General features: G+C 41.1%; 1 protein-coding gene across 1 annotated transcript; it reads right to left on the reverse strand.

Moving 5' to 3' along the window:
• Positions 1 to 424: 424 nt before the first annotated feature.
• On the reverse strand, positions 425 to 20,462 carry nucks1a (nuclear casein kinase and cyclin-dependent kinase substrate 1a). Its single transcript, XM_005934506.3, has 8 exons — positions 20,139 to 20,462; positions 11,551 to 11,600; positions 9,981 to 10,065; positions 9,006 to 9,052; positions 8,756 to 8,908; positions 6,023 to 6,172; positions 4,601 to 4,750; positions 425 to 3,088 (listed from the first exon to the last, which is right to left on the reverse strand). The coding sequence occupies exons 1-8, from the start codon at positions 20,153 to 20,155 to the stop codon at positions 2,835 to 2,837; spliced, it is 906 nt and encodes a 301-aa protein (XP_005934568.1). The 5' UTR covers positions 20,156 to 20,462; the 3' UTR covers positions 425 to 2,834.
• Positions 20,463 to 26,191: the final 5,729 nt, after the last annotated feature.

The raw sequence follows: 26,191 nt of genomic DNA on the forward strand, positions 1-26,191 counted from the left end.
CTGGGGCAGTTATAATTTATTGTGGACCAGCTAAAAAAATAAACTGTACTGTGTTTTGTGTAAAATCTATTTAGATAGAAAGGTCCCACATGTAGAGCTCTATTGAGGGAATATATGCGCGCGCGCGCACACACACACACACACACACACACACACACACACACACACACACACACACACACACACAGATCAAATGTTCTTCCTACCCCCTCTGGGTTAGGAGTGCCTCAGCCAGCAGCACTGTCACTAAGCCCATCTAAATATAGCATCTGGTGACCAGACCTGATCAACATCTGAAAACATAGTGGTGCTGTTGAACACGCCGCCCCCGAGTGGTAGTCAGGGGGCACTGCAGTTTATTACCCATCAATACTCATCCCTCCAGTCACCACCCACACAGAGCTCAACGGCACAAAACAAGTAGTTAATCTGTATAAAAAGTAGGTTGCCTTTATTAGAAGCTGGGAAACCAAAAACATTATCAACATCGTTGTTAATACTTTTTTTTTTGTAAGACCACAATATTGCCATTACCACCATCATCATCACCGCTTCGCACTTTTCCACAACATGCAAAAAGATTCAAGAGTTCAGTGTTCCTTTTCCATACTACTGACAAAATCTTCTCCACTTGGTCTCCTGTAGGAATCACAACTTGGCTTACATTTACATTGCCAGTATAACTGAAGGTAGATTGAAAGAAAAAAAAAAAAAAAAAAAGACATCAGAAAGAGAACAGAAGTTGTAGAATGAATGAGAGAGGAGAAATTCATAGCCTTATGCCATGTGGCTCCTGCGGGAAGATGATAGGAACGTCATTCAAGCCCTCAGTGCTGTGAACTACGAGCCGCTATCTGACCCTACCGCTAACAGCGTTAGGTTGATATAAACAGAGGTTTGTTTTTTTTAAGTTCCAATCAGAAAATGACAGTAGCTACAGATGGGTGCCAATTCAGGACCTGAACGTAGAAAGAACACTTTAACCTTCGAACGAGGACAGTCGGAAAACAATCGAATGTGCTTCTGAACCAGGGACTAGGTTCGAGTGGGTCCTGTACACATCCAGGACTGACGTTTACTGCAGCCTCAGACTTGATGTGAAAACACACTCCCAAGACCGCAATACACTTGTTTTTTTTGGGTTTTTTTTGTTTTGCTTTTTTTCTTTGTTTTTTTGCTTTGACATCAAACACTATTTGTTGCAAAAAAAAAAAAAGAAACAACAAAAAACGTTTAATCTCACAAGTGCTGCACCTGATCTCCGAGTCACTAGTTTTGAGATCGTTTTATGGCTTTGGATTGCTGATCGTACAGATTGTTGACTCGTTTTAAGCCTAATTTGCCGTTTGTAGCAAAGACCTAAAACTTGAGGACAGATTACATTCTCGGGCCTCCAGTGACGATATAATCAGAGCCACGACCGAAACTCAATGAAAATTAAGGCATTGACAGAGAAACAAATGCCGGATATATACCGAGCTGCCCGCTTTTAATCTACTCCCGAGTCGCAGGACTGTGGAAATCTGGAGTCAAAAAGGTGTCCACTTGTGGAAACAGTAATGTGGGCAAAAAAAAAAAAAAAAAAAAAAAAAAAGCCTCCAGGAAACATGGACCTCGCTAAAGCTGATGTGTTTGGGGGTGGGAGGGGGATGAAAAAGACAGAATAAGTCAAAGAAGGGATGGCTGATCAAACCATCAGGCAAGAACAGATTGGATAGGGTCGACATTTTTTTTCTTTAAAATCAAGATACATTTTATTTCTTTTTCTTAAAAAACAAACATTACAAAAAAAATCTGAATAGAGAATTAGAACAATAACCAACAGGAGAAAAACATTCATTTTTTAACTCTGAAAAGAAAAAAAAAGACAAAAGAAAACAAAAACACATCTTTCTTAAAATAAAACGGTTTCAGGATGCCTGGCACAAGGGCTTGAGTGTTCAGAAGATGCTGTAGCCATGCAGGGAATAGAAATTGTGTGTGTTTTTTTAAAAGGAGGTTATTAGAAAGCCTGATGTACAACAACAGAAACCATTTCACAAAGGCAGCTGATGGGCTTAGAGGAAAAATACAAAAAGTACCCCAATGAAAATTTAAGCGTGTATGCAAAGGCACACACACGCGCGTCTTCTTGAAATGTGCAACGGTGGCAGTCTGACATGTAGCGAACACAGCAGCCGCAAACTATGTAGATCAAAGTGTCTGAAGGAAGCGGAGCTAGCTTTAAAAAGAATTTAAAAGACGCTGCTCAAACTCAAAGAACCGTCTAAAACAACCACCTGGTGCCAAAAAAGCAAACCAGAGAGGGTGAAGGCTTGACCGCTGCCTGCACGTGCTCACTCAACGTCATGTTGCAAATACAGTGCTCAACTTACCGACACATATCAGTAAAAAAAAATAAAAAAAATAGTAAAGAGTGTGGCCAGTCATGCCTGATAACCGCGAGGAAGAAACAAAGATACACAGCAGTGAAGGGGTGTGTTCACACTCGGGACGGATGCCTGCTAGCGCTGACAGTTTTCACACGAAAATCCAGAAAGGATGAAGAGAAAATGCTAAGTCCTTACATATGCTGTACAGCCACAGGAGCACTATGTCCAAGCTGGAGGCAGCGAGAAGGAGGGGGGAGGTTAAAGAAGCACACCAAGTCCAAACCACTGAGCCAGGCCACCGGCACAAACCAAAAGAACCAAAAAAACAAAACAAACAAAAGTCTAAACGCAGAGCAAAACAAAAAGAAAAAAAACCAAAACAACAAAAAGAAGAACAGAAAAAACCCACTGAGAACAGACAGAGAGAGATGTGGAGGATGGGCTTCAAATGGGTACCATCTTCTAGTCTTCTCCAGAGGGTGCCTCCTCTTCTGAGCCATCCTCCTCCTCCTCGTCCTCCTCTTCCTCTTCTCCTCCTGCGGCCTCCTTTGTCTTCTTGGGAGCTGGGGAACTCTCCTTCTTCTCGGGCTCCTCCTCTTCCTCCTCCAGGGGACTCTCTGGGTCCTCCTCCTCTTCTTCCTCTTTGGGTGAGCTCTTCTCCATCGCCTTGGTGCTGGGGCGCCCCTTCCCCTTTCCTTTCATTGGGCTGGGGGTCACTTCAGAGAGAAGGACACAAATCAGTCAGTGACTAATCGCACAGGTAAATGCACACAGGTGGGCTGCCATGTAACTCTGACTCACAATGAGGAATATATTTAACACTGGTCGGTACCCACTGCTCTGCACTGGCACACACCTGAAGCAAAGGTGCAAAGCAAAGGCAAACCAATTCATATTTTCCGTTTCCATTTCTGATCAGGATCCACTCAGTGACACATTTTTGCACCATCAACCTTAACAAGTACTTGTTAATGTACATTGCATATGTGTAGTCCTGTAATAGCCTGCTGCAGTATTTCTGTCAGCAAGCAGCGACTTACTTTTCTCCTGCATTTGTCAGGAAAATTTTGTTCAGCTCTCGTTTTAGAGCACACAAAACACGATGTGCGCGACTATTCAATTCAATTTTATTTATACAGCGCCAAATCACAACAACAGTCGCCTCAAGGCGCTTTATATTGTAAGGTAAACCCTACAATAATACATACAGAGAAAAACCTAGCAATCATATGACCCCCTATGAGCAAGCACTTTGGCGACAGTGGGAAGGAAAAACCATCTGCCATCCGGCCATCTGCTGCGACCGGTTGGGATGAGAGAAGGGAGGGCAGGGTAATGACTAGTCGACTGATCGCTGCTATTGTCACTAGTACCCGACGCACTCGTTATTTAATCTAATTGTTAACATTTCCGTTGAAAATGCTACAAATCGCCGTGTCCTAAATGTTACGTAAACATCTGCCACCAGATGGAGCTGCAGCTTATTATCGTTCATTATTTTGAAGGCAAAAAATAAGACTGCAGACACAAACAGTGGAAATTAGGTTTCTTAAAAGGGTGACTGTCCTCTCTCTCACCGATAGGGTTCTGAGTTGAGTCATTCAAGAGGGGTTCAAAATAGCACTGCTACTTGGAGATGGTCACTCCCTGGGTCAAATCCTAATGGGACATGCCTAGAACACCTCACCCAGGACTCAATGAAAGGATTATATTGCTTGGCTGGCCTGGGGATGCCTCCGTGTTTCCCCAGATAAGCTGGACATGACTGAGGGGAAGGCTTGGGCTTCTCTGCCTGCAACCCAGCCTCGTATAAGCATTTAAGATTGTAACTTTTGAACAGGATTCACAGTCAGCATGTCAACTTACTTAACATATTCATTTAATATTCTAACAGTTCCTAAAATAAACAACTTGGGTGTAAAAACTGAAGGTTTTGTGTGCTCAGAGATACACAGATATACAGAGGGAAATGTTGCAGCTGTTTGAAAACTTTGTGGGGGAAAAAAAAAAAAAACACTTGGAAAGTCGTTGTTTCCGGTTTTGACTACTTCTCTTCCTACATCAGCATTTTTGTGGTTGTACTGTCTGAATGGCGGCACCTATCGTTCAGGAGAATACTGCAGTGACCTCCTGTGACTGCACAATGAAGTTATGGTGAGCAAGGAAGCCCCGTCACAGGCATACTGGGACCCATCTTCCTGCACCTGTATTCTGATTGGCTGCCTCACCTGTGGCCTTTAGCCGTGGCTTGGGGCTTTTCTTCTCCTTGTCTGTCCGTCGCCGTCGAATCACCTTCTTGCCTCTCTTCTTGGAGTGACCGTAGTCGCTGTCATCGTCATCCTCCACCATGAAGTCCTCATCGCTGCCAGACTCGTCAGCTGCAAACAGGACACAGAAGAATCTCAGAGAGCGAGCACAGAGGGTATCCAACTGAACAAGAGTCACTGTTTACATACATACACAGCATGCCTGGAATATTAAAGCCTCCCCAGCTTCAGTTTAAAACAAAAACCATTTCAAACACAGAGGTACTTTAATGTCTTCATCCATTTCCAGTTCCAGTTAATACCATGATAGCACTGCGGCTTTAGAGGATGATTCCATTTCCAGTTTGACTGTTGTGGCTCTCTGGGTCACATCCAATTTGCAAGACTTGGGAGTCTACTGATACCCAACTACTACATCTGTTTCTGGGAAGCACAGACTATACATAAAAGATGGGAGTAGTGACCTCAGCGTCATCTATTGATTAGCAGCGTCCCACCAAGAAGCAAACCAGGCATTTTGAAACAGGGGTAGGTCTGCATGAACATGATCTAAAGACTTGTAGATCCCAATGTAGCTCTGCCCCCAAACTCAACCTGCTTTATCGTTCTACTAGAAACGTATAGGGAGCGAAAACACAAGACTAAAGACTACTAAAACTAGTAATAGAACCAATTAAGTTATGAGAAAAAAAGCTTGCTGAACTTATCTTAGCTGACAAACTCTGGCGAGTGAAAACAACTTGAAGTTCAGTTTGTAAATTGTGGAGATAAACACGCTGTTGAACATTAACCTCCAGGACACAGGAGTTATAATCAAATGCACTGTTTTTGTTAGCAGAAAGGGACCAAGTATTGTATCTGGGTGTTTTCTAATGCCTCCATTTTCCCATCATGTGTATATGTTGTGGAGAACACAGTGAATTAAAGTAAACACCCGGCTATTTCCAGTGTGAATACCTGGATAGAGTGAGGTATGTAGTGGCTTATGTGCTGGATGAACAGCTAGATGAATGGTGTCTTGTTTTTGTCAAGCTTTTGAACTGCTTGGCTTCCTGTACAGTTTCAAAAGAACCAAATCGTTCCAGGCTTCAAACAAAAGCATCACCAACACGATGGTTTATCTATGGTTTAAAGAGGCCAGAAAAGGTGCATGCTTACAGTATGAGTACTATTGCCACGAAGAATGGAGGCTATAGATCAAACTAAAAACCAGACCTAAAGTCTGAAAACAATTACTAGTTAAAATACCATTTAAGCTGTGATAAAAATTCATACTACAAAAACAGCTCACTGTTGCCTGTGTCCTAGCAAATGAAGATACAGTTACATTGTTTTTAGTGAAGACATGAGCTGCTGTATCAAAGTGTGCTGTGTTCTACATACGGTCCATGTAGGACTCCTCTTGATCTTCGTGTTCCTCATCCTCGCTGCCTCCATCTCCCAGCAGGATCTCTCTCTGTTTGGACACGGCCTTTGAGGCCGCCTGACGCACTGTACGCTTTCGACTCACTTCCCTGTCGTCATCGCTGTCATCTACACAAGAACACACACAGACAGTTACACAACGACTCAGAGGATGATGGGTAAAACAAACAAGACAAACGGAAACAGTGCCTTAATGCTGCTCTATATAGTGCTTTTATTTGATCTCCGGTATCATGCAACTTTATTTCTATTCAGACGTAGATCTTTCCACTAATTCCACAACAAACCCTCCACATCAACTGGTCGTAAAAAACAAAAAAAGGACAGTTCTACTGTCCCATCATTCCTCTGCGAGATCAGCAAAAACCAAAACAGCTGCAGCCATGCCAGTGCAGGCTGGTGGTTAGCATGCACCCATTAACAGTGCCATTGTGCTCGACTTGTCGCGTTCTCAGATTCTTGCAATTGGGCTCATTGCGCTGTGGCCGCCGCCGCCGGGTTGAGGACGCGAGTGCATAATCATGCCGGCTATTCCCGCCATTTTAATGATATTCCAGCTCAGGAGCTCAGAGACCGCTTGGAACAGTTTGAAAACTTCAGCGTTTGTGCCCCCTCTCCAAAGTCTTGGCTTTGGTATTGACTTGTCCTCCTCCTATAGGAGCACTTATGTGGCGATACTGTCTGATTGGCGACACCTATTGTCCAGGGGATTACTGCAGAGGCTTCCTGTGGTTGCTGCGGTGAGTGAAACGACCATTACAGCAGGCATACTGTGGCCTTTAGGCGGTGCCATCCACCCTCCATGATGTATACCGAGTGCCCCAAACACAGAAAACTTATTACTGCTGCTGTTGAGGAGTCACTTCCAGTATGAATACCACAAACGCAGGCTACCAGCATGAGCGCACGGTTCACATCCATACTGTAACTAATGAACATACGTGAGGGGATACTGCCTAAACAGCTTAGCAGCAAAGCAACACAGCACAAACACAACACGTACAACCCTGATGTGTAATGAAAAGCCACAGTGGAGCATTGCAGGTAAGCCATTTATGCCATGTAGGACATCTGAAGGCCCACATTGCTGGCTCCACTGCACACGCACACACACCTCTGTGTGCAACTACTCACTTGTTTGTTGATGAGGCAGAAATATAAAGGCTGATTTAAATCAGCAACATAAAGTTGCTCCGCTATAACTAAAAAGTGGGCAGCAGATACGAACAGGATATTGTCCGGACCATCAATTAATTAATATATTAATTACAAATACCGATATGTTGTCAGTATTTATAATCGCAGCTCAGCAGATGACAGTGACTGATCAGCCTCGTCCACCGTAGCTTCCATTCACAGTAATAATAAATCACAGTGTCGGGGACCGTTGTAGGACAGCAAACGCTTCAATCAGTTGAAAGTGTGGGAGGAATAAATGTCCAGGAGAGCACATCCAGTGCTCTCGAGCTGTGGTGGGCTGAGTGAGATATCCTCCAGCTGGATGTATAATGTCAAGCGATCGATGTCAATGATCTCTTTATCGTTTAAGATAAAACCACGAGGATAACATTGTGGAGTCTCCTGAAGCTATAACACACCGCCATGGCTACACAGAACACAGCTGATAAACTGACATCCGCCTTGTTTGGTCACATCTAAGAATACAGACAGAGCACAACCGATCAAACTTTAGACAGTTTTGACATTTTAGCTGCCAAACTCCTTTGTTTCTTTGATGCGGCTAAAATGTATAGCGCCACATCTGAAGCTCAGACTACAGCTTGTTTCTGAGAGTTTAAAAAACTAAACATAAAAGTAGAGCTTTTTACCAAGAATGAGGCTCTTGGTTAGTTTTTCCTTTAGACCAGTTACCAGGCGACCAGTAACGAGTCCATGACTAATATCAATCTCAAAACGATGACTTATTCCTTGAGTGGTTTTGTTTTCTCAAGAAAACACTTTGTGGAAATGTTAAACACATAAGCGCCGTGTGCCGCTCTCAGAGGTTGAACCTTTTTTACTCAGAGGGTCGACGAGAGCTGAGCAAATCAAAATCATGTGCTCGATCACTCAAACTTTTTTTTATTAGTCCTTTATTTATCCAGGTAAAAGTCTCATTTCCAAGAGAGACCTGGCATTTAACAGATAAATAACACCTCAATATCTCCACCTAAACTCTGATCCAGACCTACCTCGATGCCACAGTCTGGATCAGAGCTTGTTGGATCAGTTAGACCACAAACACATTCACATCAGAACGTTGTTTCTTCCTCAGCTGTCATTAAGTGATCTGAATTTTATGTAGAAAATGAGGAAAACCTACACATTTACCGTATGATTTTTTGATATGATTGCTTGCTTGTTTTCCGACCACTCTTGCAAAGGTTTGCTGGTCATTATTTGATTTGTTGCATTCTTTTGTTTATAAATTAGCATAATGCCAGTTGAAGCCCTGAGAGCATTCCCAGATCTTCCCATTCTCCATCACCGCATTCCTGAGATTGCGAGCGCATCATCATTTGCCCCTCTTAGTCAATCTGACCGTGTGTGTGGATAACACTGTCCAAAGTAAAATTCCATATACAACAAACAAAGCTGATCAACATTAAAAGCTGCATACGTCTTCAGTGTTTCATGCTGCCAGAGTTGTAGCAGAGAATTAGACGCAGTGTTCAAACAAACTTGCGTTACCTGCAGCCCGTTTTCTCTTCGGCCCCCGCTTGCTGGGCTTCTCCACCTTGGCTTTCTTTCCCTTTTTCCCTCTTTTTTCTTCATAGTCACTTCCTCCATCTTCATCCTCCTCCTCTCCAAAGTCATTGTCTTCATCATCGCTGCCAAAGTCATCTTTAGTATCGACACAGAGGAAGTCAGTGAGCGTTAATCAAACTCCAGCTGTTTTCAGAGAGAGTCAACCTTTTTCATGTAGCTCAGACTGACTTACCTGCTGAATCATTTTTGGGTTTGGAGAGCTTGTCATCAGAGTCCTCACTGGGGAGCAGAACAAGAAATAAACAAAACAGTGTCTTCAGTAAGTCGAGGAAAGGCAGCCAGGAACTCTTCAACAAGACAGACTGCAATGGACTGGCATGGATGAAATAATATGGACGTAATGTGCTGAGGACTGGTCTGAAAGATGTCCTGATGAGCTCCAGCCAGTGTTACTCTCACTGATTCAACATTATTCATTCAGTGGGAAGCATGTTTCATTTTGCCTACTGTTACATTACTGAGTAAAAAATGTAAAAATACAAAACAACCATTTTCTCCTCTATTCAGTCTCTCAGACTTGACTAATTTATTCACATAACTGTGATTTTATCTGCCAAATAACACACCAACATGCCGATTAAACAGCGCGATAATCACACATGATAGAGAGAATAAAGGCCACCTGTGGTGGGCTGGGCCACAGGTGGCAGCAGCAGTAAGAGACTGAGCAATCAGCACTATAACTGGCACTTGCTTTGATATCCAAGAACTATTAAACAAATTGATAAACGGTGCCAGTGTTTGTCTCTGGCACAGTTAATATCCTGCCACTGAGATCTTTCACTAACAAAAATATGCATATTCTGATATCCTGATTTTTCCTTTGTGCCAACTACATGATACACACAACATGTGATGTACTTTGTCCTCCCTTCTTCCAGCCCTGTCTGAAAAACTGATAACTGTCACCTGGATCTCTCCTTTTTAAACATATATTAAATCAACAATTTATTTCCTGTTCTCTATTTTCCTATAAAGGCTCAGGTCACCATATGCTTCACCATGTACATGTTTGCCGGACCTTTAGATCCGAGTATATTCCTTTACATCCAAGTGATAAAGTGTAAAATTGATCACAGTGTCTGACACTGCATTAGAAACTGTAACCAGACACAACAATCCTACCAAATCTCCACTTAGGGCTCACCTGTCATCTTGCGAGTTCTTTGAGCGCTTGTGCTCACGAGGGGCTGGTCGCACCTTCTTCGGCTTGTCGTCACCATACTCCTCATCTAAGGAGAAAGCGCACTTTTAACCTTTAAGACACACAACTCAATATCATGCTAGCAGCTCTACAAGATACCAGTTAAGACATCACAGTGCTTTGAGTTAAATGCTAACGTCACCACTCTAAATGACTGTCAATGACTTTTCATTTTTCTTGTTTTATTTAACCAGGAAGTCCCCACTGAGATTTTACACAAATTACACAATTAAATAAAAGAACACACACACACACACACACACACACACACACACACACACACACACAAATTTAAAATATCCTGGGGGTTATAAATAAAAAAATAAAATAAAATTAAAATGACAAGCAATCTAATTGAAACAGTTGCATGTTATGGGACTGGCCTCAAAGATTCTTAGTTCTGATTTAAAATCACTTAATAAATGAATTCTGTCATTTTTTCGTTGTTCTGCAGCTCGTTCCAAACCGAGGGGGCTAAATGGACAAAAGCTCTTTTGCCAAGTTCAGTTCAGGCAAATGGAACAGAAAGCAACAAGTAACCATGCGGACGAAGAGAATAATGACCAGCATGTTTCACTGCAACCAGGGAACGTATATAGGAAGGCAGCAATCCGGGTATTGCCTAATATATAAAACCGTATAAATGAGACTGACTGGCCAAAGCAGGCCAACATACCCGAGGGTATAACTCACGGTGGTGAGTCTGAAATTTACGGTTCATGCTGAACCTCAGAGAAGCATGAGACACAGTATCAACCATCCAGAGACACTGAGCAGAAGCATTCATATATAGAATATCTCCATAATCCAGAACAGGCAAAAATGTTGCAGCAACAAACCGCTTCTTTGTATTAAAAGAAAAACACTACCAGAATAAAACCAGCTGTTAGGCTCAGTTATTGCTAGCTTGCTTATACTTAAAACTAACAGAAGACCATTAGTTTTGTACTTATAGGATGGACAAAAATGGACAAATTAACTTTGTTCATCCTTGTTGCTTTGGCTGGATATCGCAGTAGCGAGTGGTCAGGAAGGCAGCCGTACCCAGCCACCTTCTCGCCCCATGAGCCAAACCAGCACCTGAAGAACTTACACTTTGCCTCAACTTGGAAACTTGGACCATGATTTTCTCAGGAGACTGAATATCTTTTAGATTCCAACTGATGACGCATTTTAAAAACCAACGTTGATATTTGGGGATTTAAAATCTGATATCTCAGCTAAAATTCTGTTTACTTTCAGACACAAAACTGGAACAGATTTGTCAAACATTTGTTCTGCAGAGGTATTTATTTACTGGTCGACACAAAGTAAAGAGAAACGGTGCGCCTATAAATGTACCAAAACACAGTATCGCCTCACAGGACAGGTTTTTTTTTTTTTACCTCATACTTTTTACCTTAAATTGTGTCATTACTGTGCACTGATACTAAATATCTATAGCAGAGACCAATCTGTACATTGCCCTTGTGTCACTCCATTTGTAATGAAACACATCTGAAGCCTCACTTACCTGCGTCATCAGACTCGTTGAATTGTGAGTAGTTCACCACCTTCCTGTTCCTGTGAAGAAGAACACACTGCATTAGATTACATTAAGTTACTGCCTTAACCCGATATTAGACAGTGTAGACTAGAGTGCAACAAAGCTATCATATGTAATGTCCAGCAGTTCAGGTGGTGCAAGTGGCAACGTGCTGGCTGTGTATGAATGTCTCGATCGTATTATTTGGTACGAGACATAAAACGCCTTCCAGCCAGGGGGCCCTGAACTGGACACTGGTCTACCTTCTACAGTTACAAAGGCTAATTGGGCCAAGTGTATGGGGGAGGTCTCAGTGACAGTATTTGACTGCACTTCAGGTAACACGCCCTTTGGAAAACTGAAGAGCAGCACTGACCAAGACAAACAGACAGTTCAGGTTAAAATCATTGGGAAAAAATTTACCCCTGAATTAGGGGTGGGCAGTAGAGCAGGGCGATATGACCAAAAATATTTATCACGATATACATTTGAAAATTTGCGATAACGATATAACTGACGATATAACTGACACTAGACAAAATACTTTACAACTCCACAACTTTATTAGTGCAAAAAAACCATCAATGTATTTTCACTTAAACAAGCATCTGTTTTTTATGTGCATTAAAGTTATATAAAAACGTAACAGTGCAAATTCCTTGCTGACAGTTTAACCAAAAGGCATTTCCAGTGGAAACTGGCCGACATGTCCTCAGCATAACCAAGTATAATATCCACAAAACTTAAAAAGAGGTTATACACACACAATACGGTAATATTATGTTGAAGCACAGTACGTATCACTCTGCAAGGCGCCTGCCTACGATAGCCGTAATGCTCCGACAATCCATCAAGCGGTGTGGGTTCGTAGCTTAGCAAAGTCGTACTAAAACATTTGACAGATTTTCGAGCGCCGTGTACCACAGAAAATTGTTTCGAGGTCAGTAAACACAACCAGAATTCATACATAAGGCACACGGGATTATAAGGGGCTCTGTCGATTTTCAGAAAAAGCAAAGGGTTGATTTTAAGTGTGCCGTATTTTCCAAAGAACATGGTAATAACGACGGCCCGCTAGCATGCGCTACCAAAAATAGAGCTTTGTTGTGTATCTGACGGACGAAAGCTAAACCAGTTCCACACCACTGAAGTTGCAGCATTTTTACAAACCAATTCTGGTTCATCCGTTTCATTTAACAATCCGCTTTCGCTCTTCTCATTCTACGTCGCTGCCATGTGCGTATGTAAACATAGGCACTGCGCATGCGCGTTTTACCCATATTCTATCGCGATATTTCATTTTCCTAGCGTTGCCCAAAATTACACCGGTATTACCGTGAACGGTATGATATAGCCCAGCCCTAGGGGGCAGTATAAATGGTATACGGTAGAAATGATATAAATCTGGCCAACGGTAGAGATTTTGACTATACCGCTCTACCGCGATAGCGCATGTTGATGGGGTCATCAAGCTGTGCCTGTTTTGGTCAAAAGCATTGCAGCGGCTGCAAATAACATCATCTGCAAATTATGCCGGGCAACAGTAAAAGCAAAGAGACGAAGCAATTTTGGAATATGAGGAAACCTGCGCTCCCTCCACTTCCCTATCATTGATTCATTAATGCTGAATTCTCTCGCAGCTGCTCTATTCCCATGTTGTTGCAGTATATGAATGACTAACCTCGTATTGTGGATGGATTATCTCAGTTGTTCTCCTGACTGAAGTTTGGTCCGTTTACAGCATCCTGCCATGCAATTGCATTTGTCCCTAACCACCAGAAACCCTCACTTAACTTTTATCGAGTGGAAAAAAGTTAGCGTTCATCCTCCAGCTTCACTGTGTTTATGTTATGCTAACATATGCTAATATAGTTATGCCGCTAGTGATCACGTAGCACATCATTATATACCAGCTAGCCCAACTTCAGTAACCCTACAAATGTCACTGTTGTTTAGTTTTCTGTCTTCATTTATGTTTGAAGTGACAGCAGAGCTGTACGTTTTAATTTGTTTCAGAAATCACTCAGTCAGAACATGCTATATCATGTTTAGGTGGAAGCTAGCGAGCTAACTTCCCGCTAACTTCTAACTGAATTTAATAAATTCTGTTTTCATGGATGCCTGGATGTTAAACTTAATTGTTACACCTGGTAAAGCAGCAACGCTGATCATTTTATTAAAGATGAAAGAAATTAGACAGTTTTTAACTCTCAGTGATACCGTAGTGTTCGTTTGACTTTGGGACCTGAAACGGACGGAGTTGACTACGGCAACTTTCCCAGAGCAAAACAGCAGGTCTGTCCTGAATAAGATCAGCAGTGGGCTTTTGCCTTTTATTAAACCGGTAATGTTACTTTGGTGAAACCTAAAACGGTACAAAATATGGATACAGCAAAACAATGTCACCAACTGATATTAGAAATCTTGTTTTGAACTCTCTGAAGATTTTAACAATGCCATCTTGGTGTTTTGAAACCAGATGTGAATGATAATTGGCCAGTGCCTTGTCAATCAGAAGTTTCTAACTAATGAGTATACCGTTGATACACAGTATTACCCTGAAACACAGTATGACTAAGTATTACAAAGCGGGCTTGATATTTTATTCAACACAGCCTGAAAATAGTAACAGACCACAAACTTAACAGGAAACTACTTATAGAAGTCAAATCAGAAAGCCGTTTTCAAACAGACAGGGCGCCAGTATACCCTCTGCTAGGGCTGGGCCATATTATACCGTTCACGGTAATACCGGTATAATGTTAGGCAACGATAGGAAAATGAAATATCGCGATAGAATGGGAGTAAAACGCGCATGCGCAGTGCCTTTGTTTTCATATGCACATGGCCGATTGTTGAGTGAAACAGATGAACCAGAATTGGTTTGTAAAAATGGTGCAACTTCAGTGATGTGGAACTGGTTTGGTGTTTGTCCGTCAGATACACAACAAAGCACATTTTTTTGCAGAACATGCAAGCGGCCGTCGTTATTGTCGTATTTGTCGGACTAAGATGCTCTTAAATCTGGGAGTAATCTGGGTCCTAAACTCCGTATGCTTCAGGTCAAACAACACTGCAGCATCACTGTAGAGTTAAAAACTGTCTAAATTCTTTCATCTTTAATAAAACGATCAGCATTGCTGCTTTACCAGGTGTAACTATAAAGTTTAACTTCCAGGCATCCATGAAAACAAAAGTTATTACATTTAACGGAGTTAGAAGTTAGCAGGAAGCTAGCGGAAGTTAGCTCGCTAGTTTCGCTAGTTACCTAAGCATGATATTGCATGTTCTGACTGAGAGATTTCTGAAAAAATTCAAACGTACAGCTCTGCTATCACTTCCAACATAAATGAAGACAGGAAACTAAACAGCAGTGACGTTTGTAGGGTTACTGAAGTTGGGCTAGCTGGTATATAATGATGTGCTACGTGATCGCTAGCGACACAGCTATGTTAGCATAACATAAACAGTGAAGCTGGAGGATCGAACCTAACACTTTTCCACTTATAAAAGTTAACGTGAAGGTTCCTCATGGTTAGAGACAAATGCAATCGCATGGCAGGATGCTGTAAACGGACCAAACTTCAGTCAGGAGAACAACTGAGATAATCCATCCACAATACGAGGTTAGTCATTAATATACTGCAACAACATGGGAATAGAGCAGCTGCCAGAGAATTCAACATTAATGAATCAATGGTACAGAAGTGGAGGAAGCAAGAAGAATGAGTTGTAATAAAGTTTGATTTATCTGACTGCTTTGTTTCGCTTAATGTGCCTTATAATCCTGTGCACCTTATGGTCCGAAAAATACGTACTGCACACTGCAGTTTAATGTTGCAAAGCACCTCTTTTTAACTTCAGTGGATATTATACATGGTTATGCTCAGGATATGTCAGCCCATTTCTACTGGAAATGCCTTTTGGTTAAACTTTCAGCAAGGAATTTGCATTTGCACTGTTACATTTTTATAAAGCTTTAATGTACATAAAAACCAGCTTCTTGTTTAAGTGAAAATAAATGGAAGGTTGTCTTTTTGCGCTAGTAATGTTGTGGAGTTGTATTTTGTCTCGCATCAATTATATCGTCGGTTATATCGTTATCGCAAATTTTCAAATATATATCGTGATAAATATTTTTGGCCATATCGCCCTGCTCTACCCTCTGCATTGGTCACTTAGCTCGCTGCCACGTCATCATCACACAGTCACCTGTATCACTGAGCTTCTGTACTGGACCATCATTAAAATGATGAACACTGACACAATCGTACTGTCTTCAATCCAGCTGTGACGGTCGTGGTACAATACGCCAGGTTACAAAAATGAAGCGGGGCACGACTGACTGAAGCACCTCAAATACAGTGGTGCACGCAACGTGATGTAACGTCAAAAAGATCAACACATGCTGACTATAAAGGGTTGGCAGTCTTTTTGCAGCAACTGTATCTCCCCCGGTGGCCATTTAAAAGAATGCAGCTTTTATACTGCCTATGAGTAAAACTACCAGCTGCATTAAAAAAAATAAAAAAAAATAAAAAAAGGAGTGCAGCTAGCAGTTCATACAAGAATTAAAGCAAACTGAGCTCCAGTGTAGCATAATGTGGCATAAGTATAATGAATATCAGACTCAATCTCATGTTAGCATACAAGCACAGATGGTAGACAAAGAATAATTGCTACCTCCACTAATCTACAACAGAACCCATTATAATTTCAGTGATAAAATAATGTGCTCATAAACAAGCAGTGTTAAGATGTAGATAACCACACAGTTTATTAGGCTAAGTAATTTGACAAAGCTGCTACAGAACTGGTCATTTGATCTGACTGAATTGGCATATTTAATTCAATTCATATAACGCCAAATGACAACAACATTCATCTTGAAGTGTTTTATATCGTAAAGGTAAAGACCCTAAAATAGACTACTCCTGTAAGCAAGCACTTGGTGATAGTAAGAAAGAAAAACTCCCTTGTAACAGGAAGAAACCTCCAGTAGAATCAGGCTCGGGGGGGACAAATCACGATAATAATAACAGTCAAACACCCTGTACACAGGCTGACAACCCTGGCTGCTGGTGCTAGCAATGCTGACATTAGCAATATTTCCAAATTAATCTGACACTGTGTGCGCAATGTTAAGATAAGAGATAAGATAAGATAGAACTTTATTAATCCCTCGGGTGGGTTCTTCTGGGAAATTCGATGTTATGCACAACGTTAGATTTTGTTTATTAAACAACCAAATTAACAGTTGTAAACAGCTCTTAATTACACAGAATAGCTCTCCTGACTTTACTGACAGCTTTCGTTTTCTTATGGTGTTTTTATTCTCGCCACGTGACCCACCGTGGGTGGCCCGGGACGACTTCTGACGTCACATCATGTAGCATGCACCACTGCTTTTGTGGCCATCTGACTTGCTGTGCACCTCTTAATTTTTAGAATCTGGCACATTGTGCCATTGTCGTCACAGCTGGGTTGAACACACAAGTGTACAATTGCATCTTTTTTTTTTTCTTGTAAAAACACCATTTTAATGATATTCCAGTTCAGGTTACGGCGTAGGTCAAAGTGTAGTGTATTTCCAATCGAACCATTTTCTATGGTTAAATTCTGTAGCCCAGTAGGTCGTGAAAATGTAAAGCTATGCTGCCGAGGTCTAGGTGGAGCTCTTGCCTCCCCTCCAAAAAAAAGATACATGAAGTTGGCTATATTAGAGTTAACTGATAAAGCCTCGCTACCAAAGCAATGCATCACCATATACTGCAGTTGTAGACACAGCGCAAGGTACCACGCTTCTCACTAATATTTAAAACATTTGATTATCAAGGAATGTTATAGTCTCATGCAATTATTCCTTGTTACTACTAGTTTAAACTACTAGTAAATTATTGATCAGGAGATTTGAGCATTAAAAACAATAGCATGAGTAACACAAACAACATACCTGTAAAGAATGTGTTCAAGATTTTTTTGGGTGGTGCTACACAACAAAAAGAATATTTTTAAGGTGTCTGAGGTATAGCTGTGCTTCTGCTGACATGGCTTCTAATTTCATTTCTATTCAAACAGAGTTGGTAAAGTAGGCTGCTATCATTTCTGGCAGACTGTAATGTAATGTAATGTAACACACTATAGGCACAAATAATTGCATTATGTTAAAGTAACACTGTCTATGAATGTTACAGATGGGCAGAACTGACAGCGCCTGCAGCATAGCTCCCATATTAATGTATTATTTTACTATTAGCCACTGTCGCTAACCACCACGTTAATGAGGATTTAACAGGCAGCTAATGTAGCTATTGGATGGCGGCTAATAGCTAACATTAAAATGTACAGTGGCAGGTTAGCATTTATTATAACTCTGTAATGCGTCAATGTTGGTGAAAATGGAGCTTTACAAAATTCCTCAAAGTTTTTTTAAATGTCAACTATTGTTCATGCGTTTAGCTGCTAGTGAGGGGAGGGGCTGTGTGCCTGAGTATCTGCAACAGTGCTGTGTGAAGTTGTCTCGGCTGAGGGACAACACTTTTGTAAATGAGTATCTAGTCCAACAGTCATTTTTAGTATTGACTTTCTGGCAACCTCAATAAAGAGCAAAATGCAAAAATCTTAACTGCAATGACTTCATCAATGGATCTGTGGAAGTGTCTAATCGAGTTGATTTTATTTTATTTTTTTATTTTATGTGTAGAAAAAAACAAACAGAAAAAACATGCTATTCCCAGCAGAGCTTGCCCAAGGTATCAAATGCCCTTTCTATGTAACGCATGCTAATTATTTATTTTGCTTTTTTTCAGCATGAAAGTATTTATGTTCCTAAAGACATTTTGTCCTGTTCTACTGGTCGTCCTCGTGACTTTAAAATTATAACTCAATGCTTAAACATTTTTGAGTTTTGCTTTTTTTAATCGTTTTGAGAGCACTATTCTTTCATCCTTTTCAGGTTTTATGTTGGCGCACATTGTCCCAAATCTTTCACAGTGCAGCATTCAGTTATATGAGGCAGCCCTGCAATCCATCACTTACTGCCAGACAATGACTATATGGCATGCAACATTTGGATGGCGCACATGTTCAAGCTTTGTTAAGTAACAATTCCAATAAAGTTTATTCAAATGTGATTGCTGTGCTCTGAGTGTTGACAAAAAGAGTAAGGCAGTGTTATTTTGTCCAAAGTTCATTGACTTCACCTGTCTTAATCGACATGTTTAGTTTTGTTTTATACCTGTTGAGGGCTCACGTACAGACTTTGTGTTTAGCATGTAAAAAAAAAAGAAAAAGAAAAAGTAAATATTAAAATCCTACAAAGCATATTTTAACATTGTTACGTTCTTAGTCTAGGCGTGTCTTGAACGCAACAAAAAAATACCTCAAGACATTTTAAATCCAACTAAGCCCTTATTTTTACAATTTATTTTAATGCAATGCCTTTAAAAGCTTATAAACTCTGAAAGGCAGAAACCCTGTTTTCTCAACCCGAATATAAGATTAAGAAGAACATTAGTTAATGTCGGATTTCTTTTAACTTCACAGCTTTTTTTTTTTTTTAATAAGGAGTAATTTTCATACAGTCCCTAAATATTCACCTAATTGTCTCTGCGAGAATGACCCAGTAAAAGATTCCATGTTGTCGCCACAAAATTTCGAGAACTGAATTTACATTAGATTAGCATTAATGTGATTTACAGTAATCGTAAAAAGGCATTTTAATCTGAATAAAAGGTCTGAATGCACCTCGTGCGTTATAATCACAGCGGGGATCTTGCAATGGGGATGGGGGTTGGAGGGGGTGTGGTGACTTCTTGTAGTTCTCCGCCTTCCTCTGACATCAGCCAGCAGTGTTAATTTACTGCCAGCTCTGTAAATGTAGACCCGCTCTCAGTGCTCTTTTTTCCTCCTCCCCCAACAACAACGACATTTTCGTTGGCTGACACCATTTTTAAAAATGTTCTCAAAGTACGAACCCCCCCGAAATGCGATGTAATGGCGACTACAACACGACACGCACAGTCTGCGCGGTAACAAGATCAAATCCCGAGGCCGACCACCACCTCCTCCGGAGATTTTTTTTTTTTCGTGTGGGGGTGTATTGGCGTTTCTGGAGCCTACCCTGGATGAATGGGTAGCCATATTCTCATTCTCAAACAAAATGGGGAAAACGTTATCTGGCCTGGCTTAAGTGAGCCGTAAAACGTAGCTGGTTAAATCACACCGACTAATTTTCCGCTTGGCCTACATAGCAGCCAACAATGCACATCATGGATCCGTTTAAAAGCATGATAGACACGACACGGCGGCGGGCTGCGCGTATCTCCACACAAGACATGGCGAACAGTCCACAGCGCTGGGATCCATATTAGAAAAAATGAGGGTGCACACGCGAGAAGAGAAGCGCACATACACACACGCATGCACACATTCCCATTATTTTTTCATGAAATAAACAAATTCCCAGCTCATAAAACACAACATGGTGGAGACGTGCACGTTATCGGCTACGCCAGGCGCCAGCACAGTGTCGTTATTAACTCGGAGAGAGCAGAAGACATATTTAGCACACCTACCTCACTGGTCTTGACATTTTGCAGGAATACTGTGGAGGTTAAGGATGTGAGAAAGGGGGAGAAGAAAAAGCACAGGGGGGGGGGAAAGGAATATAGATTCCCGCTCTGCAAAACACCGAGGGGAGTGAGGTTGACGCACAACTCCACCGTCCGAGCTAGCGCGTGAAAATAAAAGTACGGCAGCCAGTAGTCCTCCTAACGCAAAAATTCTTATATTTTTTTTTACCTCCAGCTACCTTCAAAATGGTGAATAAAACAAACTGAAACTGCAGCCTGTGCTCAACCAAACTACGCGGCCTTGAGGGGTGGGGCCTCCCCGGCAAGGCCCGCCCCCCAATGAACCATGAGAGGCGCAGCGCGGTGCTCCGCTGCTGCCATTGGCTGATTTAAACAACGACTTTTCTTCTTCTTGGACATTTTAGCTGCTCATCAGAGCATTTTTAGCATACAGTTCCCCGCCTCCGTTAACAGGCTCGGTTGAAATGACACTGTTAAGAAAACAAAAAGAGGCCCTCAGGTTGGATACATACATTCAATTCAGTGTGGGTCCCACAAGACCATAAAGCAACGTTGCATCAATAGGTTATAATGTGCATGTATGTTCATATGAACATATATCGTATTTCACTAATCTCTTTGATGTGGCTGTTACTAAGACAAGCCTTTCTCTCCTCTGTTTCACCTGGCAGACCGCTGCAGCATGAAGCGCAGGTAGCGGTTGCATTTATACATTTTTAGCCCACATGTCAGTTAACATGTTATCCCTGTCTCAGTAAAAGAAATTTTACTGCTGTGCATATGTTTCATTCTCAGACTGCTGTGAGAATCTAGTAGCCTCCTGGATGTGAAAACAGATTTCTTCTCCAAACTGCTAAATAAAATCCACTTTCATAATGCAGACTGAGCCCTGATAAGCCTTTCTTTTAGGTTCTTGTAACTGGACTGGGCTGTTCAGGCTACGTTTAATAGCCGTGTTTCTGACCTGGGTTTATACTTGTCGCTGACTGCTCCATTTTGGTTAAAATTATGATTAGAAATATATCTTTTTCCTGCTATTCAAAAACCAAAAGTAATGTTATTCTATTCTTGTTTAGCCTCACCAGTTAACACCCCCCCCCCCCAAAAAAAAACAACAACAAACAAACAAACAAAATTGAAATTACCTCAAACTATTAGAATATTTCATTTGATTTGACTAAATTACTGTTCAAAAAGTTAAACTAGTGTGTATCTCTCAGTCTAGTTATGTACATACAACCACAGTCATGGGGAAGACTGACGCCTTGACCAAGTTGTCCAGAATACAATCGGTTATTTTACGGATCTTTGCTGAAAAGCATTGCTGTTCACAATGTGCTGTATTCAAGCACATTAATGGAAAGCTGTCTGGAAGGGAAACGTGTGATACAAAAACAAGACAGATGACCGGAGCCTTGAGAGCTCTGTCAAGAAAAATATATTCAAAAAGTTGGGGGAGCATCACAAGGAGTGGACTGAGATCCACCGTACACAGACATCTTAAGGAAGCATTCGTAACATCAAGCTGCTCCTGAACCAGAGACTTTAAAGGTATCTTGCCTGTTGCTTAGTGGTCCAAAGTCCTTTTTTTCAGATGAAAGTAAATGCTGCATTTCATTTGGAAATCAACATCCTAAAGCAGGGGTTTCTAACTCCAGGCCTCGAGGGCCGGTGTCCTGCAGGTTTTAGATATCACCCTGGGTCAACACACCTGAATCACATGATTAGTTCATTACCAGGCCTCTGGAAAACTTCAGGACATGTAAAGGAGGTAATTTAGCCATTTAAATCAGCTGTCTTGGTTCAAGGACACATCTAAAACCTGCAGGACACCGGCCCTCGAGGCCTGGAGTTGGACACCCCTGTCCTAGAGTCTGGAGGACAGTGGAGGGGCACATAATTCAGAATGTCCCTTCTAGTTCTCATTGATATTCTTCACTGGTATCAAATCTACAAAACAACAAAACAGAATCAAAAAAGGCTTTTAACAACCTGAAATACCCACCATGTATATGATTTGAAATAAAATCAGAAGCCAACTAGTGTTATCTAATTAGGGATTGTCCTCTTCATTAACACACATTTGAATGAAGGGCACATATGCAATACAGTGACAGCCCATGTACATACAAAAGCTATGATGAATTTCTGTTTCTGTTTTCTTGTCTGTCTTGTAATGTTTTTTTTTCAGATACTTGCTGATCTTTACATTCTCTTATTCATGGGTCAAATTACCAGAATTAGTCAGTTGTTGATGTAAAAAGTCTATAAGATAAGATAAGATAAGATAAGATAAGATAAGATAAGATAAGATAAGATAAGATAAGATAAGATAAGATAACCTTTATTAGTCCCACACGTGGGAAATTTGTTTTGTCACAGCAGGAAGTGGACAGTGCAAAAGTTATGAGGCAAAAATTAGAATACAATAAGAATAAATACAGTACACAACTGTACAGAATAGAATAAAATAACTATATACAGTAGAATAAAATAAAATAAATATACAATAAGATAAAAATAGAATACAAATACAAATACTATATACAACTGAGTAAAAATACAACGATGACAGAAAGGATTATTGCACTTAGTATTATTGCATATGTATGGATGTGTGTGCTTGATCAGTTAAAGTCTTTATTTGGAGTCTGACAGCAGTGGGGAGGAAAGACCTGCGAAATCTCTCCGTCCCACACCGTGGGTGCCGCAGTCTCCCACTGAAGGAGCTGCTCAGTGCTGTCACAGTCTGCTGCATGGGGTGGGAGATGTTGTCCAACAGGGATGACAGCTTAGCCCCTTCTCCTGTCACTCACCACCTCCACTGGGTCCAGAGGGCATCCTAGAACAGAGCTGGCCCTTCGGATCACCCTGTTCAGTCTCTTCCTGTCCCCAGCAGAGATGCTGCCGCCCCAGCAGACCACGCCATAAAAGATAGCAGAAGCCACAACAGAGTCATAGAAGGTCTTCAGGAGTGGGCCCTCCACTCCAAACGACCTGAGTCTCCGCAGCAGGTACAGCCTGCTCTGCCCTTTCCTGTAGAGGGCGTCTGAGTTATGAGTCCAGTCCAGTCTATTGTTCAGATGAACACCAAGGTACCTGTAGCTGTCCACAGCCTCAATGTCCATACCTTGGATGTTCAGTGGTTGCAGTGGAGAATGCTTGTGCCTGCGGAAGTCTACCACCAGTTCCTTGGTTTTACTGGCGTTGATCTGGAGATCAACTATATCTATATCTATATCTATATCTATAAAATATAGATATCAAATTCATTGTAGTTCCTTAAGTGATGGTGGATCTGCTTATTGCTATTAAACACACATTTTGGTCAGGCAGATTAAGCAAACCTCTAATGACCAACTCTATTGACAGAATATGTAATTGAATGATTACAACAATGTAATATTGCCAGATGAACCACACTTTCTCTTTTTCATTGATCTGAGTGATCTAAAAATTCAGGTACTTTCTCTGAATATACCCAATGTACTTGAGCCATATAGGTACGTGAAGACACTGAAAGGTAACAAAGTCACATTTTAGGTTGCATCAACATACTGGTCGTAGTCATGATTTTTAAAAGCTCCGCTAACTGTGCTAAACTGGCAAATACAATAATCTAGAAACAGCTGAGACACTATATTGCAAAAAGTATTTGCTTGTCTGCATATTAACTTGAGTGACATCCCATTCTTCATCAATACCGTTTAATATGATGTCTCCCCACCCTTTAAAGCTATAATGTCTTCAGCTCTTCTGGTAAGGCTTTCCACAAGGTTTAGGAGCGTGTTAGTAGGAATAGGAAGGCCTGCCTTGCGCTCTAACTGTAATTCATTCCAAAGGTGTTCCCTTTAGTTGTCAAGTTCTTCCAGACTAAAGACATGATACATGGACCTTACTTTCTGCACTGGTGGGCAGAGATGTTGGAGCAGGAAGGGGCCATCCCCAAGCTTCTACAAAGTTTGGAGCATGAAATTGTCTATAGTGAAAGAGTTCCTTTCACTGAAACTAAGGGGCTGAGCCCAACTCCCGAAGAACAACCCTACACCATTATCCTCCCTTCACCAAACCTTATACTTGCCATAATGATGACTGAACTATAAAGGGTTGCAGTCTTTTTGCAGCAACTGTATCTCCCCCGGTGGCCATTTAAAAGAATGCAGCTTTTATACTGCCTATGAGTAAAACTACCAGCTGCATTAAAAAAAATAAAAAAAATAAAAAAAGGAGTGCAGCTAGCAGTTCATACAAGAATTAAAGCAAACTGAGCTCCAGTGTAGCATAATGTGGCATAAGTATAATGAATATCAGACTCAATCTCATGTTAGCATACAAGCACAGATGGTAGACAAAGAATAATTGCTACCTCCACTAATCTACAACAGAACCCATTATAATTTCAGTGATAAAATAATGTGCTCATAAACAAGCAGTGTTAAGATGTAGATAACCACACAGTTTATTAGGCTAAGTAATTTGACAAAGCTGCTACAGAACTGGTCATTTGATCTGACTGAATTGGCATATTTAATTCAATTCATATAACGCCAAATGACAACAACATTCATCTTGAAGTGTTTTATATCGTAAAGGTAAAGACCCTAAAATAGACTACTCCTGTAAGCAAGCACTTGGTGATAGTAAGAAAGAAAAACTCCCTTGTAACAGGAAGAAACCTCCAGTAGAATCAGGCTCGGGGGGGACAAATCACGATAATAATAACAGTCAAACACCCTGTACACAGGCTGACAACCCTGGCTGCTGGTGCTAGCAATGCTGACATTAGCAATATTTCCAAATTAATCTGACACTGTGTGCGCAATGTTAAGATAAGAGATAAGATAAGATAGAACTTTATTAATCCCTCGGGTGGGTTCTTCTGGGAAATTCGATGTTATGCACAACGTTAGATTTTGTTTATTAAACAACCAAATTAACAGTTGTAAACAGCTCTTAATTACACAGAATAGCTCTCCTGACTTTACTGACAGCTTTCGTTTTCTTATGGTGTTTTTATTCTCGCCACGTGACCCACCGTGGGTGGCCCGGGACGACTTCTGACGTCACATCATGTAGCATGCACCACTGCTTTTGTGGCCATCTGACTTGCTGTGCACCTCTTAATTTTTAGAATCTGGCACATTGTGCCATTGTCGTCACAGCTGGGTTGAACACACAAGTGTACAATTGCATCTTTTTTTTTTCTTGTAAAAACACCATTTTAATGATATTCCAGTTCAGGTTACGGCGTAGGTCAAAGTGTAGTGTATTTCCAATCGAACCATTTTCTATGGTTAAATTCTGTAGCCCAGTAGGTCGTGAAAATGTAAAGCTATGCTGCCGAGGTCTAGGTGGAGCTCTTGCCTCCCCTCCAAAAAAAAGATACATGAAGTTGGCTATATTAGAGTTAACTGATAAAGCCTCGCTACCAAAGCAATGCATCACCATATACTGCAGTTGTAGACACAGCGCAAGGTACCACGCTTCTCACTAATATTTAAAACATTTGATTATCAAGGAATGTTATAGTCTCATGCAATTATTCCTTGTTACTACTAGTTTAAACTACTAGTAAATTATTGATCAGGAGATTTGAGCATTAAAAACAATAGCATGAGTAACACAAGCAACATACCTGTAAAGAATGTGTTCAAGATTTTTTTGGGTGGTGCTACACAACAAAAAGAATATTTTTAAGGTGTCTGAGGTATAGCTGTGCTTCTGCTGACATGGCTTCTAATTTCATTTCTATTCAAACAGAGTTGGTAAAGTAGGCTGCTATCATTTCTGGCAGACTGTAATGTAATGTAATGTAACACACTATAGGCACAAATAATTGCATTATGTTAAAGTAACACTGTCTATGAATGTTACAGATGGGCAGAACTGACAGCGCCTGCAGCATAGCTCCCATATTAATGTATTATTTTACTATTAGCCACTGTCGCTAACCACCACGTTAATGAGGATTTAACAGGCAGCTAATGTAGCTATTGGATGGCGGCTAATAGCTAACATTAAAATGTACAGTGGCA

This window comes from Haplochromis burtoni, unplaced genomic scaffold, assembly GCF_018398535.1.
Source record: "Haplochromis burtoni strain Fernald_Lab_line unplaced genomic scaffold, NCSU_Asbu1 Contig_186, whole genome shotgun sequence".
NCBI classification, from domain to species: Eukaryota; Metazoa; Chordata; class Actinopteri; order Cichliformes; family Cichlidae; genus Haplochromis; species Haplochromis burtoni.